The sequence below is a fragment of the Sminthopsis crassicaudata genome, chromosome 5, assembly GCF_048593235.1.
Source record: "Sminthopsis crassicaudata isolate SCR6 chromosome 5, ASM4859323v1, whole genome shotgun sequence".
Classification (NCBI taxonomy): domain Eukaryota; kingdom Metazoa; phylum Chordata; class Mammalia; order Dasyuromorphia; family Dasyuridae; genus Sminthopsis; species Sminthopsis crassicaudata.
Window position 1 is genome coordinate 295,010,613 of NC_133621.1, and position 17,140 is coordinate 295,027,752.

The 17,140-nt window shown below is 36.9% G+C and overlaps 1 protein-coding gene across 4 annotated transcripts in view; it reads right to left on the bottom strand.

Annotated features, from left to right (window-relative positions):
• The window catches only part of LARGE1 (LARGE xylosyl- and glucuronyltransferase 1), a 577,873-nt gene that overhangs the window by 122,720 nt on the left and 438,013 nt on the right, over positions 1 to 17,140 (bottom strand). For all 4 annotated transcript variants that reach the window (XM_074271517.1, XM_074271515.1, XM_074271516.1 and 1 more), the window contains one exon: positions 5,759 to 5,863. In XM_074271517.1, the coding sequence (XP_074127618.1) occupies positions 5,759 to 5,863 (105 nt within the window). The remainder of the gene's footprint in view (positions 1 to 5,758; positions 5,864 to 17,140) is intronic.

Genomic DNA, 17,140 nt, shown 5'->3' on the forward strand with positions numbered 1-17,140 from the left:
ATTAAAAATTAAATGATTTCTAAAATACCTCCCAAATGTAAGATGTTTTCATTCTTTGCATTGCCCAGCACATACTAGATTCTCCATAAATACTCATTAGTAACAGTTCAAATACCATAATCAAAGCAATTAAGCTTTGAACATGAGAACAGGCTGTGCCAGAGTTTGTGACCTTATCCTCCTGAATCTTACTTCATAGAGTCTTTACTTTTTTCCAAGAATCAATGCAAAGGCTACCTCTTCCAGGAAGCCTTTTATCATCCTGTCCTTTATTGTTAGATCTTTTTGCTTTTACTTTGAATATATTTTATTTTTCATCTACTGTGTGCTTCTTGTTTCTTCCCAGTAAAATTGAAGTTCATTGAGGGTGAGGGCTATTTATTTTGTTTTTGTATCACTGACACAAGGTCTGGCCCACATTCTCCAAATGATAAATGGTCAAAGGATATGAACAGACAATTTTCAGATGAAGAAATTGAAACCATTTCTAATCATATGAAAAGGTGCTCCAAATCACTATTGATCAAAGAAATGCAAATTAAGGCAATTCTGAGATACCACTACACACCTCTCAGATTGTCTAAGATATCAGGAAAAGATAATGATATATGTAAAGTCAATATAAAAATGCTTGCTTTATCCAGAAGGAGAGAGGGTGAAAGGAAGAGAATTTAGAACCCAAAATTTAAATCAAATTTTATTAATTTTTTATGTTAAAAAAAGATAATGATGAATGTTGGAGAGGAGGTGGGAAAACGGGGACACAAATACATTATTGATGGAATCGTGAGCAGATCCAACCATATTGGAAAGCATTTTGGAAGTATGCCCAAAGGGGTATCTAACTGTGTATACCCTTTGACCCAAAGAGATCTTAAAGGAAGGATAGGGACCCATATGTGCAAAAATGTTTGTGGCAGCCCTTTTTGTAGTGGCAAGAAACTGGAAACTGAATGGATGTCCCATTAGTTGGGAAACGGCTGAATAAATTGTGGTATATGAATGTTATGGAATATTATTGCTCTGTAAGAAAGGATCAGCAGCATGATTTCAGAGAGGCTTGCAGAGACTTACATGATCTGATGCTGAGTGAAATGAGCAGAACCAGGAGATCATTATATATGGCAACAAGAAGATTATACAGTGATCAATTCTGATGGACTTGGCTCTCATCAACAATTAGGTGATTCAGGCCAATTCCAAAGATCTTGTGATGAAAAGAGCCATCTACCCCCAGAGAGAGGATTGTGGGAATTGAGTGTGGATCACAACATAATATTTTCACTCTTTTTGTTGTTTGCCTGCATTTTGTTTTCGTTCTCATTTTTTTCCCTTTTTGATTTGATTTTTCCTATGCAGCAAGATAAAATATGCATGCATATATTGGATTTAATATATATTTTTATCATGTTTAACATATATTGGATTACATGCCATATGAGTGGGGGTGGGGAGAAGGGGGTAAAATTGGAACACAAGATTTTTCAAGGGTAAGTCTTGAAAAATTATCCTTGCATATGCTTTGAAAATTAAAAAAAAAAGCCTTCAATAAAAAGATTTTAAAAACGAGGTCTGGCACATAGTAGGTACTAAATCATTTCTCTCATATGGCATATCTGTATGGTGTGAACAATGATAAAAAGATATAGGCCAGTCCAATAAAGAATCTGAACTCTAGGATCTTGGAGTTCATTCTTGGTTTGAGGTTAGGAAGGGGAGTGAGTAAGACATGGAGAGACCTAGAGCTCATGATATCTTGAAAATCACCTCACCCGGGTGTTCTTAGACTTTTTTCATGTGTGTCCTGCATTTTTGGCAGTATGGTAAAGCTTAGGACTCCATCTCAGAATCATGTTTTTAAATGGCTGAAATAAATATATAAGATTATAAGTGAAACTATCCTATTGATTTTTTTGAAGTTCATGGGCTCCAAGTTGAAAAGCCTGTTCTTGTGAAATCCACTTATATTAAAGATGAGGAAACTGGGCCAATGAGATTAAATCATTTGCCTATGGTCATAGAACTGAAATTTGAATCTAGGTCTCATCTCAGGATTCCATATTTTGAACTCTCATGAACACAATTGGGATTTTCTTGGCAAAGGTACTGGAGTTGTTTGCCATTTCCTTCTCCAGATCATTGTTTTTTTTTTTGTTTGTTTGTTTTTTAACAGATGAGGTAACTGAGGCAAATAGGGTTAAGTGACTTTCCCAGGGTCAAACATCTAGTAAGTATCTGAGGCTGAATTTGAACTTATGAAGATGAGTCTTCATGACTCCAGGACTAGTGCTCTGTATATTACAGCACCACCTAGTTATTAACTTTCTTAATAATAATAATAATAATAACAGTTAACATTGATATAGCACTTAGTATGTACCAGGTTAAGTCCTTCATAAATATTACTTTGTGAGGTAAGTGCTACTGTTACCCTACCCCCCATTTTTATTTATCACTGGATTTTCTCTCTTGTAGGAATCCAAGCAGATTTTTCCAGACAAGCCAGTAATAACAGTCTACCCCACAATATAAGTAAAATTTTGAAGACCCTTAATCTGAGTTAGTCCAGAGGATGACGCTCCTGGTGACTTGATTTTTGTCCAGATGAGCTGAGTCATCTAACTTTTCTCATTCCCCTAGTGTCAAAAATGGAGTCTGTCTTCTTGTTGACTTCTGAGGAATTCTGCTGGCAGTCTGGAAGTTTGGTGGTTGTATCTGGAAGACTCTTGTCAATCACATCATATTCTCTCCTGATTGAATCTTATATTCCAACCAAATAACATGGTCAGAGAAGCAGAAAGAGCATTGAATTTAGAGACATGACCAGGGTTCAATTTTTAGCTCTGCTACAAGGAATCACCTTGAAGAAACTGAGAATCTCAGTTTCCTCTTCTGTAAAATGTAGGCTCTACTTAAGGCCTTTTTCAAGTGCTAAAACCTAAAATCATAAAATAATAGCAGTGCACATTCATGTCAGGCTTTATGGTTTCCAAAGCATTTGGTATACATTATTCCACTTGATTCCCAGAATGACCCTGACAGGTAGGTAATAGTAACAATAACTTATTTCCATAGCCCTTTGAAAGCTATTCCCCAATAGATAAGCAGTCAAAGGATATGAATATACAATTCTCAACAGAACTGCAGACTATTAGAAGACATTGGAAAGATTGCTTCAAATCACCATTAATGAGATAATACAAACTAAAACAACTTGAGGTTTCACCTCATGTACAGGTAACTGGTATAGGTGGCAAAGGATGGGATGTGGAAAGGAAGGTACACGAAAGAATTGTTGATGGGTGAAAGGGTCCCTCCATTCTAGAAAGCAATTTGGAATTAGGTGAGGAAAGTGATTCCAAGTACCAACCTTTGTCCCAAAGATTTCTCTCACCAGGGAGAGTCAAAGATAAAATAAAAGGCCCCGAATGTAACAAATTGTTTTTATCAGCACTTTTCATGGTGGAAAAGAACTAGAAATCAATTAGATGTCTATAGATTAGGGAATGGCCACATAAACTGGGATACACAAATGCAATAGAATATTATCCATCACAGCACATCCTCTCAAGATTGAATCTCAGAATTCACTAAAATAAAATATTCTGGACAGCGTAGAAAGTATTGGATTTAGAGAGAAAGAGTCTCCTTCATAAGAAATGAAGAATATTATGAGTACCGAGACACATGGGAAGTTGTACCTATACATAAACATATATGTATCCCTTTAAGGCTACAAAATATTTCATATATATTTTATTTGATTCATGTAGGAATTCTCTGAGATCAGTTCTGTAATTACTGTTTTCCCTACTTGTACTTGAGGAAATTGAGGTTTAATGGAAATTAAGTGGCCTGCCTAAGGTCATGCAAATAGTACAACAGTAGAAATAGGTCATGAAAGTGAACTCACATCTGGTTTTTTCTTCACTATAACCAAGCACCTTTGTTGATACCCCTTGGTGACAAGGAGGAAGTCATGTGGTTAGACTTTGCAGGTAACTGAGGTGGTTCTGCAGAATATGAAGAATGATTTCCAAACTGTCCATGAGAATCTACAGCCTAGGCTGTCTCGTCTCAAGAAGTCCAGCCCTATTCTTTTCTCTAATAACAAATCCCCTTCATCAAACCCAATCCCTTTTGAGGCAGCATAAATCCCCTTGTAATGACTACTCAGTGTCACCGGGTTATTCAAATGGACACATCACTTTAAAAAGAGCTTCTGCCATCTGCTCTGCCCGTTTGTTATCGGTAGAGAGGAAAGTAACTCAGGCACGATGGCATATCAAGTGTACAGCAGAGGTAATTTAGATGCAGGGGTATGTGCCTATGTCTCCCACCTGATACCTTCCTTGCATTTTCCTCCCACTGTGGGAGGGAAGGGTGTCTCATCAGATACAATAAATTGCCACTTACACTGCATCCTTTTCTACCTCCTGGTGAACTGAATTGATGCCCCAATTTTTTTTTTTTTTGGTTTTGTTTTAAGAGGACAGCTCTGACCCCAATGTTGTTGTCCTGGAGGCAAGGCAGTATATCTTTATCTGACATTTTCTGCTACTATTTGCTGCTGAAGAAAGAAAATAAATGTTTCTTCTAAGGTTCATTCTAGGTTTCTCATCACTCCCTAGCAAAAAAAGGTGGGTGCCTCCTGCTTTATGAAACAGTTCATTTCAGGAAAAAGAGAAAAACAAGCAAAAAAATAACTAAGGGAATAAATTTGCTTTAAAAAGGAATTATGGAAATCCCTTTAAATGGATATCACTCTTAATATGATTTGTACAGCATAGATACAATTAGTACACAATTTTTCAGAAATAAAACAGGCTCATAGCACTATAGAATTAGGGCTAGAAGGGACCTTAGAAATGCACCCATTTGATACATTAGAAGCCATAGATAGAAGGTTAAGCTACTTGCTCAAGATCACATGGTTATTATGTATTAAAATTGGTATATGGATTCAAGTCTTCCTGCTTTCCAACTGTGTTGTTCTAGCCACTCTACCTTGTGACCAACCTAACTCATTCAGTACAGTGAGATAAACTCATATACTTCTGGAGTACATGCATTCACCTTGAAGATGAATCTGGCTCTGGTTTTCTTTCAGACTCACATCATGTTGTAATCTCATCTATCAAAGAAAAGTGAATTTGCCATCTAGAGTGCCACGTGGTGACGCCTTTCCTTTCTTGGGTGAATTCAGAATGCCTTTTGGGAGGATGGATAGATCAAGGGCTGAATAGGGGCTGAGGTTAGGAGTTCAAAGTAGAGTCTGTCATCAGTCATCCATTTCAATTCCTTCTAATCCAACATGCATTTATTCAGCACCTACTTTGAACAAGGTATTGTGTTTTTTAATAATTATATATATATATATATATATATATATATATATATGAGAATCATAAAATCATGGCTATAAAGCTAAATCTATGACACAATAATCACATAAAGTCTCTCTTTCTGTCTGTTTTTTTTTTTAAATCAGGAAAATAAAGTGGTTCACCTAGATGGTCTATAATACTCCTTTTCCCTCTAATTATATAATTCAATGACACTATAAAGATCCTTCTGCCTCTGGGCTTCAATTTTTTTCAGAAGTAAAAAATGAAACAGTTGGAATAGACAATTTTGAATGTCCAAGCTAGCTTCAAACTCAATAACAGTGTCTGGACTGCAGGATCATGATAATGAGAGATTCAAAATAAACTTTTAAGTCATGCTCTGTGAATATCTTGATAATCTTGGGACCTACCTGTGTTGTAGCCCCTCCCAAGGGCAGGCCACGGTCGGTGATTTTTCCATAGGTTTCCCAAGTACCAATCACTCTGGTTCTCCACCAAGCCCAAAACCTGTTGACCTATAAGTAAGAAGAATGGAAAAATATTAGCAAAGGGGAGATTAGGAAAATAACAATAACAACAATAACAAATATATAAGGTAGTAGAGGTATAGCTGGTTTCAGTGTCAGAAAGAACTGGATTTAAATCCTATCATAAAATCTATAGGCAGTTAGGTGGTACAGGGTAGACTGGATAGAATATCTGATTAGTTTAAATCTGGCCTCAGACACTTAATAGCTATGTGACCCTGAGCAAGTCACTTACCCCTATTTACCTCAATTTCTTCATCTTTAAAATGAGAAGGAAATGGCAAATTATTCCAGTATCTTTGCCAAGAAAATTTCAAAAGGGGTCGGTTATATGAAGAATAAAATTACCCAACAACAAAAATGAATCCTATTCTCTGTGTGAGCCACGAGTGAGTATATCACATCATTTCTAAAGCCAAAGGCCATTCTTTATAACTCTAAGATGTGGAAAAGGGGTCCCATGGCATACTTCCTCATTTGATGAAATTACAGGTGCAGACCATACAACAACAGCAAGCAACACTAGCTCAATCTCTTCAAGTGCTTTGAAACTACAAAGTCCCCCTGCCCTCCAGTATCTCATTTTCATAAACCAAGACAATCTTTGGACAGTGAGATGAGATTTTAATGCATAACAATTATAGGGTCCATTTTTGTGACAATCTGCAGGGTTTTTTTGTTTGTTTGTTTTTGTTTTTTAATTTCCTAACACCCCCTGAAGCAGGGAGAGAAAGTATCTTATCAGCATTTAGAGACAAGGAAACTAAGGCTTATGGAAAGGAAGAGACTTCTTCATGACTGCGAGAAGTGTCATCATACATTGTAGAAAAAGCGATAGGATGGGAATGATGGGATCATCAGATCATAAATTCAGAGAGGAAAGAAGATAAGAGACCCTAGTCAAGGTCTTTAATTATACAGATGAGGAAAATGAAGACCAGGAGGTCTGAATATAAAAATGTGTCACATAATAAATCCAAATCCATATTGGCATTGGTTCCAATGAGAGAGAAGAAAGAGAGAGAGGTTTATTTGTAGATATTTCTCTCTCTCTCTCTCTCTGTCTCTCTCTCTCTGTCTCTCTCTCTGTCTCTCTCTGTCTCTCTCTGTCTCTCTCTCTGTCTCTCTCTCTCTGTCTCTCTCTCTCTGTCTCTCTCTCTCTCTTTCTCTCTCTGTCTCTCTCTCTCTCTGTCTCTCTGTCTCTGTCTCTCTCTCTGTCTCTGTCTCTCTCTCTCTCTCTATATATATATATATATATACATATATACATATATATGTATACACACATACATATATACATGTATATATATGCATATTATTTGTTTATTTTTCTCCTTTCCCCTTTTATGTGTGTGCCAATGTTCTCCATTGTCCCAGAGTCATGGGATGTTTTTCTTGTCCAGTCATTTCAATTGTATTCAACTCTTCATGATCCAATTTGGGGTTTTCTTGGCAAAGACACAAGAGTAGTTCCATTTTCTTCTCATTTTAAAGATGAAGAAACTGAATTGTGTTAAGTGACTTTCCAAGGGTCTCATAGGTAGGAAATGTCTGAGGCCAGATTTGAACTCAGTAAAAAGAATTTCTGGCTATAGATTAGGTGTTCTCTGTACTATGGCTTTGAATCAGGATTTGAATCTCATTTTTGATACTTACTATCTAGGGGTAAGTCACACAACACACAATATAACTTTACTCTCAGAGCCTCAGTTTCCCCATTCTTAAAAAATAAAATAAATTATCTATATCTGAGGTCTTTTATAACCCCTAGTTCATGATATTATGTACTCCAACCCATCTCTTGACATCAAGTTAGCATCTTTTCTTTTATGCTACATAGCCTTAAATGCATATCTATTCTTCTACAATCTAAGATAACCATCTCTTCCAGGACCCATGGGGTTACCATCACTGTCCATTTGTTCATTCAATAATTATTCAATAATATCATATGTAAAACACTGTGCTATGTGATTGACATACAAAGACAAACAAGACATAGTAATATTCTTTGAGAAACTTGTACTCAAATTGGGAAGAAATAACAGGAATAAAGGTAAGTAAATGTACTGTGCCTATGGAATAACTTGGGTAGGAGGAGAGAGCACAGATTGAAGTCATCATGACAATACTTGTATGGAAAGTGACCTGGGGCGGAAGTGTTAAAAGAAGTTCATCCTTTCAAGAGATGAAGGTGAGGTGGGACAACATTCAAGGCATGGCAGACTGTGCAAAAGCAGAGATGGGAGACAGAATGACTTGTATGGGTCTAGTAAACAGAACTAGGATATAGAGCTGAAACAGGCCTAGAAAGGTAACGTGAAGCCTTACTATGAGTGGCTGGTTCTGTGATGATAACAAGAATTTGTCTTTTATCACCAAAGCTATAGAGAGTCCCTCAAAATTTTTAAACAAGAGTGACATAGTCCCATGCTTCAAGAATATAAACTTATTAGCTGATTGGTAGATGGATTGGAAAGAAGATATTCATAATTCTGGGAGACCAATTAGGAAGATGCTACAATGATCCATGCAATAATGATGGAGACCTTGATTGAGATTATGTCTGTGTGGATGGAAAGAAAGGGGCAGATGAATGAGATGCAGAAGAGGGAGATTTAATACGTCACTAAGATTTGGGCATGAGATGAACGGCGAGGCAAAAACTTGAAATGACTTTAAAGTTATAAACCTGGACGATTATAAAGATGGTGCAACCAAGAAGATCAAGAAATGAATTCTGTGAATAGGGAAGAGTAGAAAGCACAGGAAAGGAGCTGGGAGCAATCTGAAGTCCTTGATCCAATGAATGCAAATGGAGCAGTACCATCCTCCCACCTTCATCCTGGAATGCTATACCATGTGATATAGCATCTCTTCAGCTCAATGACAGCTCAGTGAAATGATGGTATGTGAGGTTGGTGTAATTTATTTGATCAATTTATTGAGCCTGGAGCTAAATCATTATCCCAGCACAAATGCATAAATTAGAGGCACAGAAAGAAAATACTCCATCCATTGTATCTGATTTTATCTGATCACTTTCATAAGCTTCCTCTCCCTCCCTCCCCCCCATCTCAGTGTCCCTCTCTCCTTCCTTCTTTCCCCTTCTCTTTCTGTCTCCCTATTTCTGTCTCTGTTTCTCTCCTTCCTTTCCTTATTCTCTTTCTTAAACACAGCAACACACAGACACAAATACATATACACACACTCCAAACCAATTATAGTGTGAAACAACCCAATGGGTGACCAAGAATTTCCAGATGGAATGGATTAACAAAGATTTCAAGTACAACAAGACTAAGCTGTCTTCCTAGGAAATCTGTGACCAGCTCTAGAGAGATGATCTTGGTAGATCCAGTTTACATATCCCCATATATATATATATATATATATGTATGTATACAACTGTAGATTTAGAGCTAGAAAAGTTCCCAGAGGCCAGTGAATCCATCTTTCCTATTGTGTAGATAAGGAAACCAAGGCATAGAGAAGTTAAGTGATTTCCAGGCTCAAACAACTAGTAAAGATCTGAGGTGAGATTTGAATCTAGATTCTCTTGACTCCAAGTCCAATTGCTAGCACACTAGATGGGATTTGGACTCCATTTCAGAGAGATCTGGGAAGATTTGTATGAATTAATTCAGAAGGAAGAATGGGAAAAACAATTTATACTGTGATATCAACAGTTTTAAAATGAACAATTACAAAAAAAACAGAATGAGAAAGACATCCCAAGAAAATAGTTCCCATGAAGAAAATAATTTGAAGGTCTTGACGAATCACAAAAACCATGAGCTAACCTGTTAGGTTCTTACTAAGTGCTAATGAGATAATGAGATGATAGGTTCTTACTAAGTGCTAAGTTGGTACTTAACAGTTCTCTAGTCCACACCTTTTGGTTCTGGCCTTTAAGGGGAGTTTTACCCCTTTGTACTTCTGGGGAGGAGCTTGCATGTTTAAAAGGAGCAAGTTCATTGGTAGAAGTAATTTTCCCACAAGCCCTTGTGTTCTCACATGCCCATTCTCTGGGAGGATAAAAGAAGACTCCATTGAGTAAGGAGGGAGTCGAGTCTGGGCCAGAGTTGGGACTGCGGCCTGGAGGAGGAGTTCTAGATTGGGTCAAGGAGAAGACGTCCTGTGGATTCACAAGTGAAGAGGACAGAGAAAAAGATTCACAGAGAAAAGAAACCTCCTCCCAGAGAAGTGTTACAACTGAGAGACAATCAGAACTTGACACTAACCAACCAATGGTCAAGAGTGTTGTGGTCAACAGCCATTGTGTCTCTTAAACTAGAATGATGGAGAAATAGATTTAAAGAGATAACCCCAATATCCTCTGCCATAGTCAGGATATCTCTAGAATCTAAAAAGATCCCCTTATATCTCAGAATGAATCAATCAGTGGGCATTCATTAAATGCCTGCTCTGTACCAGTAGGGGAGACAACATCAACCAATATTTAAGTTGTCTACCATGTCCCAGGAACCATACTTAGTGACAAAGTCAGGTCTAGGACCTGAGCACAAAGAGCTTATGGTGCATGGAGCAGGGCGGACATCAAGTATTTAGCAATCAATCAATCTACATTAATGAACCACTTTTGCTAGGCACTATGCTAAGTGATGGGAACATAAAGAAAACAAAAATAAAAACATTTCCTACCCTCAAAGAACTTATGTTCTACGGCAAAGATGGTGGCTGACATATACAGACTCTATGGCAGTTCTCAGAGGTGACACGTTAATCCCTGTCCTTTCCAGTCTAGCATCTTGCTTCTTCTTGTAGTAATACCTATTATATAGATGGATCTTTTGACTACAATCTCATTAAGAGGCAGAAGCCGGGAGGAATCCTCTCCAGGAGATGCCAAGGGCTGCCACAATGAGCGGCTTGTTCAATATTCTCTCCTGGCTGTCTCGCCTTCTTCAGAGTTATGGTAATAAAGCACCATGACTAACGGAAAAGCCTTTGTCATTGTTTTCTGTGCAGGGCCCCAAGTTATGATTAAGCGCTTGTCTCTCCCTCTTTGTTACTCCAGGCGCAAGTTAACTTATGAAAATGAAGCTGTCATCTTGGCTTATTCATACATCATTGCTAACAGCCAGACTAGCGAAAGAGAGCTGGCCCTAGCTTCCACCTTGCCATCATGATAGCATTCTCCCCTCCCCACCTCCCATCCCAGCTATGGGAGCCAAGTAGGACTCTTGCTGCTTTGTAGGAGGAAGTCCCGGATGATATCTGAATGTTTTCTATTATGGACTCAGACCCTTTTGTATGTACTCTGAGCCCAAAGAGGTGCCCTCATGCCCCATATCACCGTGGATTGGAAACATGATGGAAATCTAGATCCATGGGATGAAAATCAGTCATCCCTTTTAGCCAGGGCAAAGGGGAATAGTACATAGAAATGGAAATTGGAAGTTCACAATAAAGGAAAAGAATAAGCATTTATTAATCACCTATTGTGTGCCAGATACTGTGGTAAGCACTTTCAAATATTATCTCATTGAACTTCTCAACAATTCTGGGAAGGAAGGGATATTATTATTCTCAGCAAACATTTGAAGAAACCCAGACAGACAGGGGTTAAATGGCTTGCCCAGAGTCACACAGCTAGGAAATATCTAAAAGTGGATTTAAAAGAAGGCTTGCCTGTCTCTAGACCCAATGCTTTTTCTTTCCATTGCATCACTTAGCTGTCATGGAATATCTTGAATTAGGAGTTTGGCACTGGGGCCCCATGAATAATCATCAAGAAGGGCTGAGACTTTTTTGGTTTGGGTGTTTTTTTTTTTTTTTTGAAGAAATGTGATTTGTCCGTGACTTTCCAAGGTTGAGCTGTCAGTGGATAATCAGCGTGACAATGCTCAGCAGGAAGGTGACCGTGAAATCAGTAGGAGTATGCTAGGACTAGGTAGGTATGGACATAAAGATTATTAATCAGAGGGCTCTAGGTACCACTTCTGAATGTGTAGTTGTTGAAAGCCTAGGCAAGCCTGTGGGGGATCAGTTTTTAGATCTGGAAGGGGCCTGCTAGACAAACCTCAATAGATACCTTATAAGTCAGAAAAATCTTCTTCTCTGAAGGAAGCCTTCCCAATTTGAGATTTCCATCTGGATTCTGACATGATAAATCTATTTTCTGGATGAGGAGCCATCTAAGTTTGTACATATCAATCTTGTCCATTTCCAGAATGAATAAAAAATATTTATTAAAGGCTGTCTATACATCACAGAACTAGGCTAGCTAAGTGGAAAGAGCAAGAGTCTAAAGTTATGAAGACCCTCAGGTCTTAAATCCTGGACAAGTCACTTCACTGTATTTGCCTCAGTTTCTTTATCTGTAAAATGAGATACTATTATTACTGCAACTAGCAACTCCCTTTCAAATGAAAGCATGGGTTGAGAGATAATGATACCTACTTGGCAGCAAGGCAGATAACAAGATGTTGCTAAGTGGATGACTGATTGGCATGCAAAATATAGTTTGATCTAGTCTGGATAATTCAAATGACCATAGGATCAGAGAAACAGAGATAGAAAGCAACTTGGAGTTCATCCAGTCTATTCTTCTTCTTCTATGACTACTATTGTTACTATTAGAATTGTAATTACTACTAACACTACTGCTGTCAATACTATTACTTCTATTACTATTATTATCATTGCTACTAGTAGTACTACTACTGCTGCTACTGTTACTACTATTATTATTGGTGCTGTTGCTGATGCTATTATTCTATTACTACTGTTGGTATTACTACTACTACTACTACTACTACTACTACTACTACTACTACTTCTGTTGTTGTTATGATTACTATTACCATTATTACTGCTGCAGCCACTACTGCTACTTCTTGTAATTGTTCTTCTTCTATTATTACTGTTATTAACCCTATTTTCATCCTCCTCCAAGTAAAAGTTGTAGATTGAGAGATGGTAGTACCTACATGGCAACAAGGAAGATAACAAGATGTTGCTAAGTGGGTGACTGATTGTCATGTAAGTATAGTTTGGTTTATGGCTGGATTATTCAAACAACATAGAGCTGGAAAGCAACTTAAGTGTTCATCAGGCCCAAACCCTTTATTTTGCATATGAGGAAACTAAAGTCCTCTTACTTGTAACTCCATGATATTTTAACAATTGAGTCCTAGAAAGAATATTATATAGAGAGATAACAAATAACTTAGTTATGCATTTTTTCTTTCCATTTGATTTTGGGCAAATTACTACCTCTCTGAATCTCACTTTCCTCATTTGTAAAAAGGAAATCTGAATAATGTACTAGGGGTTAAAGGACTTTAATAACCATCAAGTACTTAGAGGAATGGTGGCCAGAATGTTAGTTAACATTATAATGAAGAAAATGGAACAATGTCACTTTGCCATTTACTAAATTTTACAAAAGAAAATCCATTCCTGGAATGGGTATGGGTGTGACTGTTGATTCCAACAAATATCTAGAAGAAGGAAAATAGTAGGAAGGAATCCTTACAGGATTCAAAAGCAGTATTTTTATGGGTGTTCTTTCCCCTATATGTAATTCTAACCCTCCATTCTCCCTTCTATCTTCCCCCTACAACATATCTAACTACAACTTAGTTCATGGGTGATGGGCCTTCAAACTGTGCTTTTCTAACTTATCTGAAAATTATTTTGTGTATGCCACCCAAGCACTGGATCATTGTGGTTTTCATGACTTTATCGACCTGACTTTATAAAGTCAACACCCTAGAGGCTATTATTGACTCTTGTGTGTGTGTGTGTGTGTGTGTATCTGTGTGTGTGTAATAAGAGCAGCAGCCTCCAACTTGATAGTGTTGATTGGGCCATTATCATATAATCCTAGGAATCCTGGGAAAGGACATCAATTGCCTTAGCATATCCCAATCCATTCCATTTTAATAATGATGATGATGATGATGATAACATGATCTAGCATATATATGTGTGTGTATATATATATACACACACACACATATATATATATATCATTGTAAGCCTTCAAAATACGTTAAAATAAAATAAGATTACATAATCTTATTTTATCCTTATAATGGTCCTAGGAGGTAGATATTGTTATTATTCTCATTTTACAGGTGAGAAAATGAGGCAAACAGGCCTAAATGACTTACCCAGAGACATATGACCAGTAAGCACATGATGCTGGATTTGAATTCAAGTCTAGTTGACCCCAGCTCTAGTGTTTTGTCAATCACATCACACAGCATCTCAAAAAACTCAACTCCAGTCTTTTTTCCTTAAGTGGCTACCTCTTAATTGGACTGCAAGCTTCTAGATCTCCATCTCTAATCTACCTTCTACACAATTTACAAAATTGTCTTCCTAGAAACCAAATCTATGTCAACTTCAATAGCCTCCTATTGCCTCTAGGATAAAATATACTGAAGGCCTCTCTGGAGCTGAACTGCCAAAAATTCAAATTCTACTGTAGATAATACCATTCTGATGGGCTAACCACATTGCTCTGAATGCTAAACATACATTTAACTATAAGACTATTTTTTGGAGAACTCATAGGAGGCAAGTGCTCACATGGAAGTCAGAAGAAGCAATTAATAAGGACACTTTCAAGGTCTCTCTGAAAAATGTTAGTATCAATTGTGAGAGATGGGAGGCAATGGCACAGGACTGTCCAGCATGGTGTGCCTTCATCAAAGAAAGTGTTGTGGTCTGAGCAAAGCAGAATCCTAGGAGCTCAAGAGAAATTCAAGATGAACAAATCTAGAACCATCTTCACCCCAAATGTTCATAAGGACTATCTGTAATCCAGCTGTGGAAAAGTCTTCCAAGCTCATATTGGTCTGATCAACCATAGCTGTACATATTGAACCTTGATCCAAGAGAAAATGAATGATTAGTTTGAAGGGTAGAGAAAGAATGACAGTGCTATAAAATCCAATGGAAGAGAGATTTAGGAAAAAAAAGTTAAATATAGAATTATTAAAGTAGATAAAAGTTCACTGGATTTATAAAGGATAAATGACAACAAAAGAATAAAGTGCAAAATCCCCCATCTAACATTTAACCCTTCACAATATCGCTCCAGTCCATCTTTTTTCCCTATATAATATATAATAAAGTTATATAATAACTTTATTGTAACTTGATGTACTGAAATGCAAAAAAAAAAATTCAGCAACAGGATACAAAAAGTATCTGAATATTAACATCAGTTAATTAAAAAAACAGCCCAACTTTTGAAAACATATTTCATAATGTTCCTCTTCCTGCAATCTGTGTTTAAATACAGTGGGTATGTTTGCATTTTCCTGGGCTCCCCATTTCATCTTGCACCAACATGTCTTTGCAGGGTCAGCTTGCCTTGAATGCTCTCCTTCATTACACTCACCTCTTAGATTCTCTCTACTTTCCTCTAAGCTTCAGCTTGTGGTCTTTCATTTATAATCCTACTCATTTTTATTTTTTCTTCACTGGGAGTTTATTATATTAATGAAATCATAGGTCTTGTCTCTCCATATATATATTATATGCCTCACTCTTTCCATTCTCCCAGCAGAATGTTACCTTCTTTAAAAAAAGAATATTTTATTCTCCCTTCTCCCAAGCACATGTCAAGAACATTTTTAGTATTCATTTTTATGAGATTTTGAGTTCCAAAGTTTTTTCTTCATTCCATCTCTCCTCTCCCTCTTGAGAATGATAGGCAGTTTGATATAGCTTTACATGTGCTATCATGTAAAATGTATTTTCATGTTAGTCACAGTTGTGATAGAAGAAACTGATCAAAAGAAAGAAAAAGACAGAATAAAGTAAATTTTTAAAAAATGCTTCAGTCTAAACTCTGAGTCAATCAGTTCTGGTTATGGATATCATTTTTTTGTGAGGCTTTTGTACTTGTACTTTGGATCATTGTATTGCAGAGGAGAGCTGAATCAATTACGGTTGAATATCACATAATAATGTTGCTGATTTTATGTACAATGTTTTCTTGGTTCTTCTCATTTTACTTCTCATTAGCTCGAATTTTCTGAATCCTGCCTGTTTGTCATTTCTTATTGCACCATAGTATTCTGTTACAGTAATATACCACAATTTTTTTCAGCCATTCCCCATTTGATGAGCATATCCTCAATTTCCAATATATTGTCAATGAAAAGGCTGCTATAAATATTTTTTACACATGTAGGTTCTTTTCTCATTTCTTACTCATTTTAATATTTTTTTTCCTCCTCAGATTTCTGAGCATATGTTTATTTGTTATATCCCATCAGTAAAATGTAAGGTTCTCGAGGGCAGAACCTGCTTTTTTTTTTTTTTAATTCACAGTAGTGGTTTAATAAATATGTCTTAAATTAGTGAAGATTGCCCAAAGCCGCAGAAATAATGAATAACTGAACAATTGGTCCCAGATCCTTTTTCTATTACAACCAAGAGCTCTTTCTTTTATATAATACCTTAAGGAACAAGGCTTTTGTTAACTGCTAGGTGTGGTTAACAGTCAGAATTGATAATTTCCTTTTCTATCTATACCTGTGCTCCCCCTTTCTATTAATCCAAACAAAATATAAATACAAAAGAAAACTATATTTATATAAGACATAAATGCAGATGTAATGGAATACTAAGGCAGTTAAGTAGCACAATGTATAGAGTGCTGGGCTTGGAGTCAGTAAGTCTAAATCTGAGCTCAAATATTACTAGCTGTGAGACCCTGGGCAAGTCACTTATCCCTATTTGCTGCAGTTTCCTCATCTGTAAAAATCAGCTGGAAAAGGAAATTGCAAACCATTCCAGTATCTCTGCCAAGAAAACTCCAAAGAGCAACAAAATGGATATGACTGAAAAACTAACCAAATAATCACATTTTAAAACCTTACTTATTTCAGAGATTGTCAATTATCACATAATCTAGTTCTATCTTTGAATTTGAAGAGAATACTTTTTTAAAAATCCAACTCACCATAAACTTCTTTTAGCTTTCCTGTGACTTGCCCTCAGCTCCAGGATCCCTGACCAGATTTGCTAGCTCTCTCTACTCCTTCCCCATATATGGCTCCCAACTATCATAAGTAAATAGGTGACTGACATTTTTCTCTAGCTTCTTCTGCTTTCATCTTATTAATGAATCCCTCAGGATTCTGTACAATTCAACTAGGATTCACATGGAGTTCAAGACTCTGCCTTTGGCTTTCTTTTCAGATGGAAGCAGAAGCTTGTCTAGGATTGTTTTCCATTCATCTTCAAAAAGGTCATCTTCTTTGCACCTCTGGG